Source organism: Squalius cephalus (assembly GCF_949319135.1).
Source record: "Squalius cephalus genome assembly, chromosome: 8".
In the NCBI taxonomy this organism is placed as follows: domain Eukaryota; kingdom Metazoa; phylum Chordata; class Actinopteri; order Cypriniformes; family Leuciscidae; genus Squalius; species Squalius cephalus.
In genome coordinates this window covers 11,279,889-11,295,021 of record NC_137129.1, presented here as the reverse complement: position 1 = coordinate 11,295,021, position 15,133 = coordinate 11,279,889, and the positions used below count along the sequence as shown (strand labels likewise).

General features: G+C 37.2%; 1 protein-coding gene across 1 annotated transcript; it reads right to left on the bottom strand.

Moving 5' to 3' along the window:
- Positions 1 to 265: 265 nt before the first annotated feature.
- Positions 266 to 5,009, bottom strand: myclb (MYCL proto-oncogene, bHLH transcription factor b). Its single transcript, XM_079879326.1, has 3 exons — positions 4,664 to 5,009; positions 3,566 to 4,158; positions 266 to 2,466 (listed from the first exon to the last, which is right to left on the bottom strand). Exons 2-3 carry the CDS (start codon positions 4,131 to 4,133, stop codon positions 1,820 to 1,822), a joined length of 1,215 nt encoding a protein of 404 aa, XP_079735452.1. The 5' UTR covers positions 4,134 to 4,158; positions 4,664 to 5,009; the 3' UTR covers positions 266 to 1,819.
- Positions 5,010 to 15,133: the final 10,124 nt, after the last annotated feature.

Genomic DNA, 15,133 nt, shown 5'->3' with positions numbered 1-15,133 from the left:
TAATTAGCCCTAATTAATTGCTAGTTGGTCAGACTAGTTCTTAAGACAGCCTTAACTTAGCAGCTGTTTATGCAACTGGCCCTAAAATGAGTAAATGATGATGGAATCTTCATTTATGGAATAACTTTCACTTTAAATAAGTCTTATTTGTAAAAATTAATGTTAAAACATTTGGCTTCTGGATCATTGGTGTATGCAACCAAATCTGAAAGCAGTTAATTAGAGTTAAATTCTACTTGACAAAGAAAGACAAACACGCTGACGTGATTTGAACTGAATTTATTTATTGTTTACCCAATTTTGAGTTTATGTATATCGGCTTGTGAGGTACAGAACACAAAGTGCTTAAACAATGCTGCTGCCATTCTTCTCCCAGTATGACACCTGATGACAAGGGACAAAAGTGAAAACAAAAAAACAATGGTTACTGGTGGCATATGCACCCTGGTGTCATGTACTGTCAATTTATGATGGTAACCCTTTTCAAAGCTGAACGAACAAACAGAAGTCACAATGATTGCTGTGAACACATGACCTTTTTTTTTTTTTTTTTTTTGAAATAAATGCATTCTTCGGCATTACGAACAGCAGTGTGCATTAAGTTCTGATGGTCATAGTGGGAGATAAGCAAGCATATGCCACCAGTACAACTTTATATTTAAATAGAAATCAAACAATGATACAATCAATTCTGTAAGAAAATATAATTAGTACAAAATTCTTTCAGCATTCTCTTTCTGCCACAAGAGCGATATTAAGCCAAAGAAATTTCAGAACACAAGGGAATAGGCAGTGAAAACAGCATAAAGTGGCTAGTGATGAAAATGAAATGTTGATAGTGTTGTTTTATTTAACTTTTTTCATTTTTTTAAAACTTTTCTTAACAAAAATAGAAACTTTGAGATACTCTAGGGAAGGCAGGTGGGCCAACCAAGGTTTAGGACAAATGACAGAAAAATAGAAAATAAAGTCTATTAACAGTGCTGATTTTCATATTCAAAACACAAAGTATGTATTTTTACACAATGTCCTGTACATCACTACAATTATATACATATGTCCAAAGAATTTGCCAGTTTATATACACTGCAAGGCTGTACTGGACACTGTCCTGAATGTTCAAGATAAGAATAATATACAATAAGAGAGGAACAAACAAAAAAACATGGAACACAATATAACAAAAGTAACAGTGATGCAACTTCCTGTCTGTTAAACTTACACTGTCATCATGTGGCAATGGTGGCACACAGCTCTCCTAAAATTTAGGTTAATTTAGGTAACAAATCCCTATTAACGGAGAAGTTACATGGATCAAAGACACTTAAATATCTTTAACCAGATGAATTCTAGATTCTGCCACAAAAAAAAAAAAAACCTTGACGGTTTAGGAGATCAATTATACGTGCATATAAATTGCTACATTTCAAATAACGCCTAATTTGGCATGCTAATTCAATTAAATAATACTTCCCCGCCAAAATACTTTAGCTTTTGCGAGAGAATTTAAGAGAACACACATTCAGGGTCTAAATCGTGAAACTTCGAATGAAAATGTCAGAAATAATGACCCTCTTTGGAAAATTGTTTGAAACTTATTAGGGTCAAGTAGGGTCCACTTGAGAACACCAGTACCGCAGCTTCCACAAGTACGTCCCCCTACCCCAGTTGTGAAGGCAAATGTGCAAAGAACGAAAACAGAAGAACTAATCTCAAAATATAGTGTCCATTCCATTAAATATCCCCACATGGAACTTTGGGGAAAAAAACACACAGCTCTACACAGTTCCTATTGAAATCATGGCTGGACTATGAAGGTTTATGCACGTTTCAGTTCAGCGAGTCTCCGTAATAACTGCTGTTGCCTGCTTTTCAGCTGCTTCTTCTCCTGGGCCTTCTGTTTGTCGCTGACATGCAGCGTTCGCAGGTATTCCGTGGCCTTGGTCAAGATCACAACTTTGGGTGTCTTTGGACAGTCAGCCAGGCCTGGGATTTCATCCCGTAGGGCCAGAAAGCGCGAGCGTAGGTCATTGCGTCTCTTCCGCTCCAAGTAGTTGTGTGTCTTACGCTTGTCCGTGTCCTCACAGTCTGAACTCTGAGGGCTGGATGGTTGGGATTTGAAGTGGAAGGATGAGTGTGTTGGAGAAGCGGAGACAGTCTGAGTTTGGGCAGGGACTGAGGGGGAAGGTAGGGGTGGGGTTCTTTCAGGGGTTTGGGGTGTTGAACCCATTCGTGGCTGCAAGGTCTCTTGCCTGATCTTCTTGCGAGGCGGCTCCTCTTCCGGATAACTGTCGGGCGAGCGGGCAGCATAGTTGTGCTGTTGCTGGTGAATGGAGATGTGGAAACGCTTCATGCAAGGGTCATAAGGGTCTGCATGAACCGTAATGGTCACCGGTTTGCGGGCGTTCACCAAGCGTGACTTGTTCTGCTTATGTTCCACCGTTACTACATCAATCTCTTCATCATCTGAAAGAACAACAGAAAAAATACTTCAGTTTACATATGTCTGGTTTGCATCCATTGTAGACAGATCATGTGCAATGCTGCATCCTCTTTTGCAGCCTTTTTCCAAATGTACCTTTCCATCCACCAATTAGCGCACTCTAAAACCCATTCAGAATGTAAGATCTATGGGCCACAAAACTACTAAATGAATATTGCTTCTATTAGTTCCGTATTTTTAGCAAGAGTAAAGTAAATGAGGCTTTGATATGCAATAATGAACTTGGAGTCACCTCTGATGTGTATTTTGATAAGAGAAGCATCTGTTCTGAGTTCCATCTACTCAGATTTCACTATGCAATTACTTCCGTCATTGAGCACAAAGCCAAATATTTTTGTTGCTAAATCAGAAATTCACTATTAAAAAGAACAGTTCATCCAAAAATTTAAAGCCACCATGAGTAAAAACATCTGTTTTTTGGTCCATACAATGAAAGTCAATGGGGTCTAATGTTGCTTTGGACACCATTGACTTTCACTGAAAAACAGCTGAAACATTCTTCAAAATATCTCCTGTGTTCTGCAGAAGAAAGCTTCAGAACAATGAGTAAATGATACAGATTTTTTATTTTGGGTGAAATTTAAGCCTTTAAATTGCACGTGCCCTTAAAATTAAATTATAGAAGAATCAACTAGGCTACATCTCTACTGTCAGCTTCATACTGACTGTTCATTCATGGACAATTGAGTGACCCTGACCACTTTAGGATTCAAGTACCCTTATTATTGCTGTCTGCTGCTGATCATGAACTAGTAGGCACCAGCCACAAGTAAAACAATGTCTCCTTTTGTTTCACTTGGGGAATGTGGAAGCACAGCACACTTTTACATTCCACATATATTAGGTAGAATTCAAGGTGAAATGCCAACCTAAATCCCATGGCACCAATGTAACTTTTCTATTCAGGTAGGCTATGTCAGGTTTTGGCGTAATAAATGTATGGAAACTACTGCACAGAATGATCACATATATCGAGATCTGTCAGGTGTCAACACAGCTGCAAATTCACAAGTACACTTCAAGGTCTACACGGTTAAGTAAATAAGTGAGTCTCGTGCTTACCCGAGGAGTCGGTGCGAGATTCTGACCCGGACGACACCTGTTTCTTGCAGCTGCTGGTCAGGGGGAAAGTAAGGACAGCTGCTGGATCCACGCAATCTGTCGCGAAGCTGTTGAGAACAGGAGCGTCCACTGGGACGCACTGCGCTTTGCTGGAGAGTTTCGACTGAGCCGAGCAGGACAAACGCTCGCTGAACACAACTTTCTCCAGCTGCTGGGTGGCGAAACTGCTCCACATACAGTCCTGAATAATGATGGAGCTCAAGTTCTCCAGAGTCTCCTCCGCGTTGAGTTTGCAATGTCCCTCCTGCTCGTCGTCCTGCCCCAAAAACTGGGACACCCACTCTAATCTGTCCCCTGGAGATGGACCGGTGCCTTCCAGTATCCTGACAGGCGACATGGGCGGGGTTGGCACGAGCTCGAATTTCTTCCAAATGTCCTCGCTTGGTGCGGTTGATTTGAAAAAGTCTTCGTCCAAGTTGTGGTCGTCGTAGAAGTAGTGTTGATATTGGTCGTATTCCTCCATTTCCCACTTTTTATTTCGCGATGCGTTTGCACTGATTCCTGGCATTGGTGTCCTCCTTAGAGATCAAGATCTGAAAACCACAATTGATCCGATTTTAAAAACAATCCGATCTTATGAGAGATAACTAACTTAAAGCTCTTTGTTTTATTTTCAATGAGCTTCTAGTACATTATATAATTACAGTTTATTGTTGTTGTTTTATCTTGCAAGTATTTAATATATAATATTATTAAATGATTCCAAATAATATAGCCTGCGTTAATTTAATATATGCATGCAAATTTATTATTAAAAATATTTTTTTTTATAAGTAAAGCAGCCCAAAAAAGACATATTATAAAGTATTATGGTCTCCATGCAGTTCGACTTTACGTTACAAAACTTGAAGTTTCGCAACACATAACGTTACTTCTATTACATAACACAACGATGTAATGCTTCATGTAAGTGCATATAGCCTACTACTACGATACTGTCATCAACAGTTGCTCTGTTCGTCAGCAAAATGCCTTACTTTTTCTCAAAAACGATTAAAATAACCCACACAAATTAGGCGTTCCTTAACAACCACTTACCGTAATACAGGAGCCGAGAGTCAGTATTGCATGTCATTTGAGACACGAAAATGAGGTGTTGCAGTTCACCGGTGAGCTCCAGACAAATGTTTTGCAGAAAAGGCTTTCATGTCAACAAGTTAAGAAAGCGTCGTAAGCGGTGTGCTGAATAATCCTGTCTTGTGTTCGTTATCCAGGCGTGGTTTTGTATTATCCGGCTGTTGTTTATAAGTTAAGTTGCGAGGATGTTTGCACATTTGCAGTCCGCCTATTCATGTAAACTTCGCTTCTCTCTGCTCCCTTTATAGCGACTATGTGATCCCTTCCCTAGCCGCGGCTTGCGCTCACTAGTATGGACACCTGAAACGAGTACCGCACTATATTACCCAGCCAAAGTAGTGGGTGGATTTGCATATAGGGCGGGTACTATGGTGTAACCACGCCCATCATTTAAAGCGGCAGATTTACATTTCAGAGGTTCATTTGAGATTTGGGCAAATTCAGATGTTGATTGAGAAAAGTGTCATATAGACATTGTTGTTTCAGATTTGAGGGACTGTATTTCAGCTCAACAACGAATTGATATATGAAAGAATAAAATATAAAAATGCATTTTACACTATAAGAAATTAAGCAGGGCTCATAAACATGCCAATTTGACTATAAGTTAAGTTATTCAAAATTATTCTGTTGTAATATCTCGAACATTATTCTGTAGCTTGTATTTGAGGTGGATTGGATTGTAACGGCCATAATTGTTCAGATTGAGAGATTTGATTCAGATTTCAGTTGACTCATTTAACTGCATTAGTGTTTGTAAGTGTTTAGTGTGTGTCAGTGATTATTATAATAGTTAATGGATAATATGTTTATTTTTTTATTTGACTTGTTTTAAAGTATAAATATCTAAACATCCCTAAAACAAGATAAATGTACATGCTGGCATAAGATAAAGCTTATTTCTACAGAATATATCTGTGTTTTTTTTATTCCATATGCAAAAAAAAAAAAAAAATTGTTTTAAGATGTCTACACAAAATTATGTTTACCAAAAATAAGAGTTTCACATGGTTGGAACAAATTGCCATGAAAACCAATTCCTGGGCGCCACATAATTAAAATTAAAATAATAATAATTTCTGACACTGCAAAATAGAGACTCAGACAAGTGAAACATTAGCCAAGATCTTGCTTTGTTTATGTCTTGCACACAACCTATAATTTTCAATTTGCATATGCTGCCTGTATTCACGTTGAACTACACATTGTTGAACTATTATTTGTGAGTGAAAGAGTCATATCCAGCCCATTTTGCCTGTGCTAATTTAGCTCAAGATGATAATTATTGTCAGACAGCTTAAAGAATTGCTGGCGGTGCACAAGCTGCACTTGTGACAATACTGTTTCTTATGGCTGTACCACGTGTCCTCTTTTCCAACAAAGTCCCATATGGCAAATCTGTGCATTAGGAAGTGAGCAATCACTAGTGTCTCAATTCAGTGTCTATCATCTCCTTTCTTTACATCTTAATTTAAGACATTGACCTTACACAGAACAAAAGCTCTTCCCAGTGATTGACGAATCTCCCTGGAGAGATGTAGCCTATCTTTCTTTCTCTGACTTTATGGTCTTTTTATAAATTTGCTTAGCCTTTTCGACCCACCCTTTTGATCCAATTGTCCCATACAAATGCTCAAGAGTTTATAGGAGGCTGGTCAATGACATCAGGCTGGGTGAGTTCAGTTGGTTTGCTTTGACAAAAGAATTGCATTGACGATCCCCTCTCTACTCAGGTGCAGTGTGCATCTTTATATATTTGTATATATATAATATAGATGCACACTATAGTTTAATTTGCTAAGGTGCATGCTATGTATCATCTGCGAATGATGAGAAAACTGTGCATGTGACCTTAAAATGAAAATTTAAAAGGCAGAATTATGGCTCTCTAGGGAAATGAACATTTTTAGGGCTCTGAGATGGACCCTCACAGGTACATGCATGAACACACTACATCTTTTGCTTTAAAAAAGGATGACCTGCAGGCAATGAAGCTGGTGCTTTTGTGTCACTGGGGAGTGGGGACAAAGCCTTGAAGTGTGTGTGTGTGTGTGTGTGTGTGTGTGTGTGTGTGTGTGTGTGTGTGTGTGTGTGTGTGTGTGTGTGTGTGTGTGTGTGTGTGTGTGTGTGTGTGTGTGTGTGTGTGTGTGTGTGTGTGTGTGTGTGTGTGTGTGTGTGTGTGTGTGTGTGTGTGTGTGTGTGTGTGTGTGTGTGTGTGTGTGTGTGTGTGTGTGTGTGTTTGGTTTATATTACATTGTGGGAACCAAATGTCCCCACAAGGATAGTAAAGCCTGAGATCACCTCCATTGTGGGGACCAGCCAGCGGTCCCCATGAGGGGAATGGGTTAATAAACATCCTAAATTATATATTTTTGAAAATGTAAAAATGCAGAAAGTGTTCTGTGATGGGTAGGTTTAGGGGTAGGGTTAGTGTAAGGGGATAGAATATACAGTTTGTACAGTATAAAAACCATTAAGTCTATGGAAAGTCCCCACAAAGATAGTGAACCAGACGTGTGTGTGTGTGTGTGTGTGTGTGTGTGTGTGTGTGTGTGTGTGTGTGTGTGTGTGTGTGTGTGTGTGTGTGTGTGTGTGTGTGTGTGTGTGTGTGTGTGTGTGTGTGTGTGTGTGTGTGTGTGTGTGTGTGTGTGTGTGTGTGTGTGTGTGTGTGTGTGTGTGTGTGTGTGTAGACTGGCAGAGGTTCTTAAAACATTAGCATGCTGTTATCTAGAGGTGCTAATTAAGAAGTTTGCCCTCAAAGCTGTACACTGGTTACCAGTGGAGAAATTAGAAATATACAGTAGAAAAGCCATAGCTTCACTATTTAGGTTATGGCCTGTTTTATGCTTAGGCCATTGATTATTATTTTTGTAACACTTTTTCTTCTGGCAGGCATAAATTGTGCAATAAATAAATAAATAAACACACTGATGAAGAGTCCAGTGCCATTTCTAGCTCTTTTGACCTGGGCCTATAAGCAGCTGCCCAGAATCTCTAGCAACCACATAGCAACATGCTAAAAGGCACATAAAATGCCTTAGCAACGCCCTGGCGACCGCTCACAACAACCCGCCAAAATGTTTTTCTGAAACTAATTATCAGATGCAGAAATTGGTGACATCTAAATTAGCTGATTTTATTCAAGTAAAAAAAATATTGTTTAGCATTGTTGAATCAACCTAATACATTAATTTATACCAGCAACACAAATTGTTATGGGTTAAATCAGGTAGAAATGGCTCTTAATGCTCTCTCTTATTTTCTTTACTGCTGCTGTGTAAATGGGCCGATATGTGATGGTTAGATATGGGTTTAATATGTTATACATTTGTGGTGACATAAACACACAAAAATGTGGTGATATAAACACACAAAAATGTCTTCCAACATTCTCTGTATATCTAAACTCTCTTTGTTGCTCTAATGCTTACTGAAGTGCACCTATCAAAGGCTGGCATCATGAATTCCCCGTAGCCTGACCCTTGAGCGAATAGGTTGACTGAGCAGGTTGAATACCACCTGATGCCTTTTTAATCACATGAGGAAGAGTGCAGGGAATCCTCCCTATAGGTCTAATGAAAGGTCAAGGTCCCGTGATCTTCTTGACCAACAGGGTGGATACCTGTCCCTTTGATCTATTAGCATCTTGCACACTTTGCCCCACGCAGAACCCTTTAATCAAATCTGGACAACTGGCAGCAACAGACAAGTCAGCGAAAAAAAGAACATCTATTGCACTTGACAATAAAAATGCATAACAGTCATATGTGTATATTTAGCATGTGTTAAAAAATTAAAGATATAAAAGACTCAATATACAGAACTGTGATGGGTCATGCAGGGACTTCTGGATGCATTTAGCAAGGGGGTGTTTACATAACACCATTTTCAACTAAATATTTAACACTTTTTATGCATTTTGGCTATTCATTTACACAACAACAGCATTTTGGGGGCCTGAAAATGAAAACTTTTAAAACAGGTTTGTGTTAAAAAATTATACTTTTAACGTCTCCGTGATAAACAATAAAACAACAACGTGAATTTGTAAAAAGGTGAAACTTTTCAAAATTGAATAAAAAAATCCCGTTTTAGGACATTGTCGTCGTGTAAACGTACCCTAAACGATAGGGTTATTCATATTTTTACTTATTAAAAATTTTATTCCAACAATATTTTAATGTAGGCCTATTTAAAATCATTTAAATATATATGGATCATTGACGAATAAGGTTTTTAAAAGTGTAAAAAAATAGAATGGAGATATAACTATATTTGAAACCATTTTTTAGTTTACCTATTTTTTTTAGTTTAAGATTTTGTGGTTTGTACAATCAATTAACACTGTTTTTTGTCATTTTTTACAAGATGGAAAAAATATCACCAAAAAAGTCATTCGGTTTAACCACTGATTTGAAAGTTAAAAACTGATTTGACATTGATGTTGAGATAGTATATAGTGTGTACCACAGAAGAAATATTAAAACAAATTATCACTGATCTCATAAATGTAATCATTTATTGGACTACTCTAAACACTCCAACATATTCAAGTAAAACATTGCACAGGGAAAGGAGAAAAGGAGAAATGTAAAAAAAAAAAAAAGAGCCTTATCTGCTTTATATTTGTATTATTGTAGTTCCTTTAGTTATTAAAAACAATATTATTCCATTTAAATATTTACTATATCGGTTTTACCGAATGACCTTTTGACACTTCAAAATCTTTAAAATACCTTTATATGTAGTAAAATATAATTAAAACCTTTTGGATTCAGTAAAAGAGATCAAGTTGTACTACCTTACATACTTTGGATGTTATATATTTGTTTTTTTTATTATTATTAAGGCCTTTGGACAAAAAAAAAAAAAAAAAAGACCCGTCACGTCATTGACTCATATGCATATTTAAAATAAATATCATAAATATTGTAACATTACTATTAATTAAAAACAACCTTTTAGAATTGTATATAATATTTCATTGTATATGATAATAAAAGGTGTACCAAATAATTTGACACAAAATACTTAATATACACAAATGTAAGAGGAATATTTAAGATACATTTTAAATATTTTAAATTTATTGTAAAAAAAAAAGTAGTCTATTTAAATTAAATACAAATTTTCCTTATTTCTTATAAGTTATAGCTTGTTTAAAAAAAATAAACATACAAAAAGCTTAATACAGGGGCTTTTGGGAATGCCTCTTAACATAATTGTTGCTTAAAAATATGATTTTAACACTGTTTCAAAATATAAATGTATATTTAAAATAACTATTTAAACCATTAAAAATACTGTAAAAGTATTGTAAAATGTAAGAAAGAAGTCTTTTTAAATGTAATATAAATTGTAATTCAGCACTTTTTTACAGAGCTGATTGAAGGAACCGCATATGCAAATACATGAGATGTCCTTAAATACACCTAAATCCCTCCTCCAGGAGGGGCCCACAAGGAAGTATGTGAATTCGAATTTGAGGTTAAATAGCTCTCCTGGTGACTCTTTATTGCTTCCCATTGGTTGGGTTTTAAAAGATGCGCAAGCCAATCCCAGCCAACCCATCACCTGCTGTGTGCATATGCAAATGAGTGTTGTTTGTGGGTGGGTTGACATCACTTTGAGATGTATGTGAGATTGATGTCAGAGGAAAAGTGAGAGCCAAGATTTCTCAGCTTGAAAGCAGATTCTGGTAAAGGTATATTTATTTAAATATTCTTTATTAACATGTAAATTAACTAGTTTTTAATTAAAATATTCATATCATACATTTTTGCATTCCACTGGAATTTTAAGTAGCCTATTATAATGTTACATTTGAATGAAGTTATATTTTGCCTGCCTACCCCTGCGTTTGTGATGAATAGCGCTAATAATTTAATAGGTGCTATAACATTTGCATGATTCAGATGGTGATGCAGTGTGAGATGCATTTGGAAAAGATTCTTAGAGTTGCATAGGTTTTTGAATCGTTTAGTGCTTCACAGCAAATACACAGATGTTTATGGCCATGTGCTTGCATAAATGAAGGTATCCATATAGTCACTGCTGATGCCTGACCAGCATCTGAGAACAAAACAAACACTGATAGTGCAGGAACATTGCTATTTCATCCATGTAGCATCTGTTTGCAAATCACAAATGTACCACCATTCCTTTTAAAATCTTTCTTGTGTGTTTGTGGATTTGAATATGTGATTTTTTTGCACTAAATTCAAAGAATGATATTCAGAAACAATTCCATGCTTCTCATGAATATATAAGCAGCCCAACGAGAGGTCCAGCCATGGAGGTTTTGTCCAGCAGCAACTATTGACCAGCAGGGATGAATGTGAGTGGGAGGGTCACATGGCCCCTTTGATTGATAGATGCTCATTAATTGGAAAGGGTGTAGGATTTTTTACCGCATTCTTCCAAGACTCAGCCCTGGGAGAAAGCCGGCTGTCAGCTCAGTTCTGGGTACGGCGTGTACTTGTTGCAAACTGCACCTTGGCAGCAGAAATCGGATGAGAGAGACTGAAAAAGAGCGTGCGAGAGAGAGATAGAGAGAGAGAGAGAGAGAGAGAGAGATGATAGATGGAGATGGAGAGAGAGAGGTGGTGCATTTCACAACAGCCACTGAGTGAAAAGATTTCATAACCACTATCTGGCAGTGACAGAAATGCTTCTAAATAAACAAAGTGAGCAGCAAGTATTTGACCGTTTATTGCCGTTTCAGATATTGTTCCCCTGAAGTAGGTATTTGCATATGAGCAGGAAAATACTGAAAAGTTGCACTGCAGTATACTTGCAATTTTAGTTAATTTTGCATAATTAATATTTGCATAAGAATGTCATGTGACCACTGTACTAAGGTACTCTTCAGGTTCTGCCTGGGTTATTCAGGTACAAAGCATTCAGGATATTACTATAGGATATTGTCTTTTTTAAACTTCAGTTGAGACAGGATTTGCATGCCATGTCTGTTGCAGCCAATGTACACTTCTCCTTTCCACCATTTAAAAAAGCAAAAGAGGAAGCACAGCATCAAATTCATTACTTAAATTTTAACGTGTGTGTTTGTGGCTCAGGTTTTGTGTACATTGTGGAGACCAGCCAAATGGTCCCAATGAGGAAAACATCTTAAAGTTCCCCTATTATGCTATTTAAAAGGTTCCTAATTTTGTTTTGGAGGTCATTTTTACATGCATCCAAGGTCAAAAACAGTTTTTGTTTTCTCGTAATATAAATTGTACATCTCCTCATGTCTCAAAGAGTCTGAAAACGGTTAGTTCGAAGATTCAGTTTCTCTAAACCCCTCCTTTTCGCGGACTAACTCTGCTTTGATTGGTCAGACAACCCAGTCTGTCGTTGGTTTCACTGTATCAATTCCAACCTGAGTCCTCTTCCTTTTGAAGTGTATGCAAAGTGGATTCGCAGCACTGAAAACAACATCTTCTTGACACATAGACAACCTGAACCAAACTCTTTGGGCAATACTATACACCCGCGACACAAGTGTCTTTTGCTAGTTTCAGCCAGATGCAGTTATCATTTTCACGTCCTGCGCCACGTTTTTTAAATAACAAATGCATTTGCGCCCATTTGTGCGCCCATGATTCTGGTATAGGTGTTATAGGTCTGAAACCAATAGGTATAGGTACCTATAGGTGTGTTCAATCGCATTGTTGGCGCGTTGCTATTTTGAGGCAACTGAAATAGACTGCACCATTGAACAACTGAAACCTGATCTAAAGTCAATGGCGAAATATTCTTCTGTTATTTAAAGAGCACATTAGTAATGTGCGCCTATAGGCTAGTCCAAAACGTGCGTACACTTTGTCACGGAGATGGTCTGCTCGCACACTTTAACCTTGCGCACGAGCAGATCCGTTTCCTCGCTAATGCAAATTCCGCCATGTACTGTAAATAGCGAATCCGCCATGGCGCGAGTGCAACTGGCTTTTAAAGGGAGTGGGAGATGAGACTCTGATTGGTTTATTGTACGTTACGCCCAAAACACACCAATTACCATTGATCTTTCAAATTTTGCAGATCTTTTACATTCACATTCATAAACTGCATGAAAGGTAAAGGTAAAGGTAGCCTTATTATAATGGAAGTCTGTGCTGCAAATGTGACCCTGGACCACAAAACCAGTCTTATGTGTAATTTTGAGAAATATTGAGAAAATCGCCTTTAAAGTTGTCCATTTCTATTGGTGATAGTGCTGCATCCATTCACAAAAATAAATGTTTTATATATTTAAGGTAGGAAATTTACAAAATATCTTCATGGAACATGATCTTCACTTAATATCCTAATGATTTTTGGCATAAAAGAAAAATCTATAATTTTGACCCATACAATGTTTTGTTGGCTATTGCCACAAATATACCCATGCAACATAAGACTGGTTTTGTGATCCAGGGTCACAAATGTTCAATGAGTGGCCCAATGACTTCCTTTGTAACTGCATTTCTGCCAACACATACTTTGTTGTCAATCAAAAGAAGTGAATTGTTTATATTTTCAGAGCATTTTTGCTTTATTTGTATAATACATAATTTAGAGCATACAGCCTTTACTCATCTAGTCTTTTCTTGAATTTTCTCTATTCATACATATTTTTCCCCTTTGTGTTTCAAATCAGTAGCCAACAACATCCGCCATATGCATTTTAACACAGCCTTCTTCTTGCACTGCTGAACACTTGCAACTAGGAGACTTTGCTCAAACTACGAGTTTCTAGGGTTGTTGTACACGTTCATGCATGTTAGAAAAGGTTTGTACTTTTGTTTCTATGTAGAATTGACTGTGTATATGTGTATTCAATGGAACAGAAGGGAGTGATTACAAAGCCATCTCCTTCATATCCTGGTTCAGGCTGGCCCTTGCTTATCCCCACCCACTCCTCTCCGAGATCTTCTGCTGGCTCTGCAGTCTTGGTCTTTGCAGTCTGCCAAACAGTTACCCACCCACCTGCTTACACATACGGATTTACATCTACAAATTAAGCACTTGAACATACTCACAGCTTATTAGAGGCATACCATATAATCTGACTGTGAAATCACTGTTTTGATTTAAAAGGGATAGTTCAGCCAAAAATGAATGTTTTGTCATTATTTACTCGCCCTTATGTCATTCCAAATGTGTGTGCAGTTATTTATTTTTAATGTGGAAAACAGAAATAAAAATGTGAATTCAAAACAGAATAAAAAAGTAGTCCTGTACAGCTTGTGCTCAACAAATACCTCATCGGTTGAATAATCATGTGGCAAATGTCCATGTTTGTTTAATGTAATCAAACTGTTTCTATTGAAATGATCACAATCACATTGAACCTATGTGATTTTCCTCAGACTCAAACTTAGCTAATCACTGACATAATATTATTTTTCAGAATAAAATGTAACCATTGATAGAATGATTTCTTAAAATCTTAACAAATTGACATTTTTCTTTTCTCTTTATTACACTACACTTGTTTGCATGTATATACACTCACTGCCCACTTTATATGGTACCTGTTCAACTGCTCATTAACGCAAATATCTAATCAGCCAATCACATGGCAGCAGCTCAATCTCTGAGGTATGTTTCCAGCACCTTGTTGAATCTATGCCACAAAGAATTAAGGGATTTCTGAAGGCAAAAGGGGGTCCAAAACCGGTACTAGCAAGGTGTACCTAAAGTGACTGTTGAGTGTGTGTATATAGATATATAGCCGTATATGATTAATTAGTTGTGGCATAACATTCACTACATAACATTTTATTACATTACTTTAACTCATCAAAGTTTAAATGTCTTCTAAAGACTGGTTTATGGTTGTTACTGTTCTTGTTTATGATGTTTACTGTTATTTTATGAGTTTTTGTCCTTTTACAGCCACTGTCAATGTTTTACAGACAAGAGCTGCATGAAGATTCTTCAAATAAAATCTTCAACAGAAAAAATATGAGCTCTCAGATAAATTTGGAATGACTAAATGAATAATCATTTGTTTTTGTCGAAAACCACCCAAATGTAGATAGCCACCCTGTAATCACTGTTGACTTTGCTTACATGATGGAATACCATCTCGCACATTATTTTGGCAAAAATGACGTGTAACCAAATTCAAGGTTATTTTGGCTAGATGTGGGTTACTTATAGCCAGACTGTTTTGGTCTATATATAGTTAAGCTAGACGGTGAAATTACGGCTATTGCTTGCTGGGATATGTGTTTGTGAATGATAAAGGTCTATGTGAAAAGAAAAAAAAAAGGGACAGGAAGGAATTTGAGACCGAGATTGGGTTAAATGACGTCCCCTGGTGTGTCTGTACATGATAGGAACCTCTTTCCTCCTGGTCACCTCCTCAGCATTCCTGGAAATCCATGCAGCAGCCAAAAAAGAGTGATCACATCATTGATTTGATGCCATCTTCGTTTGATCAAA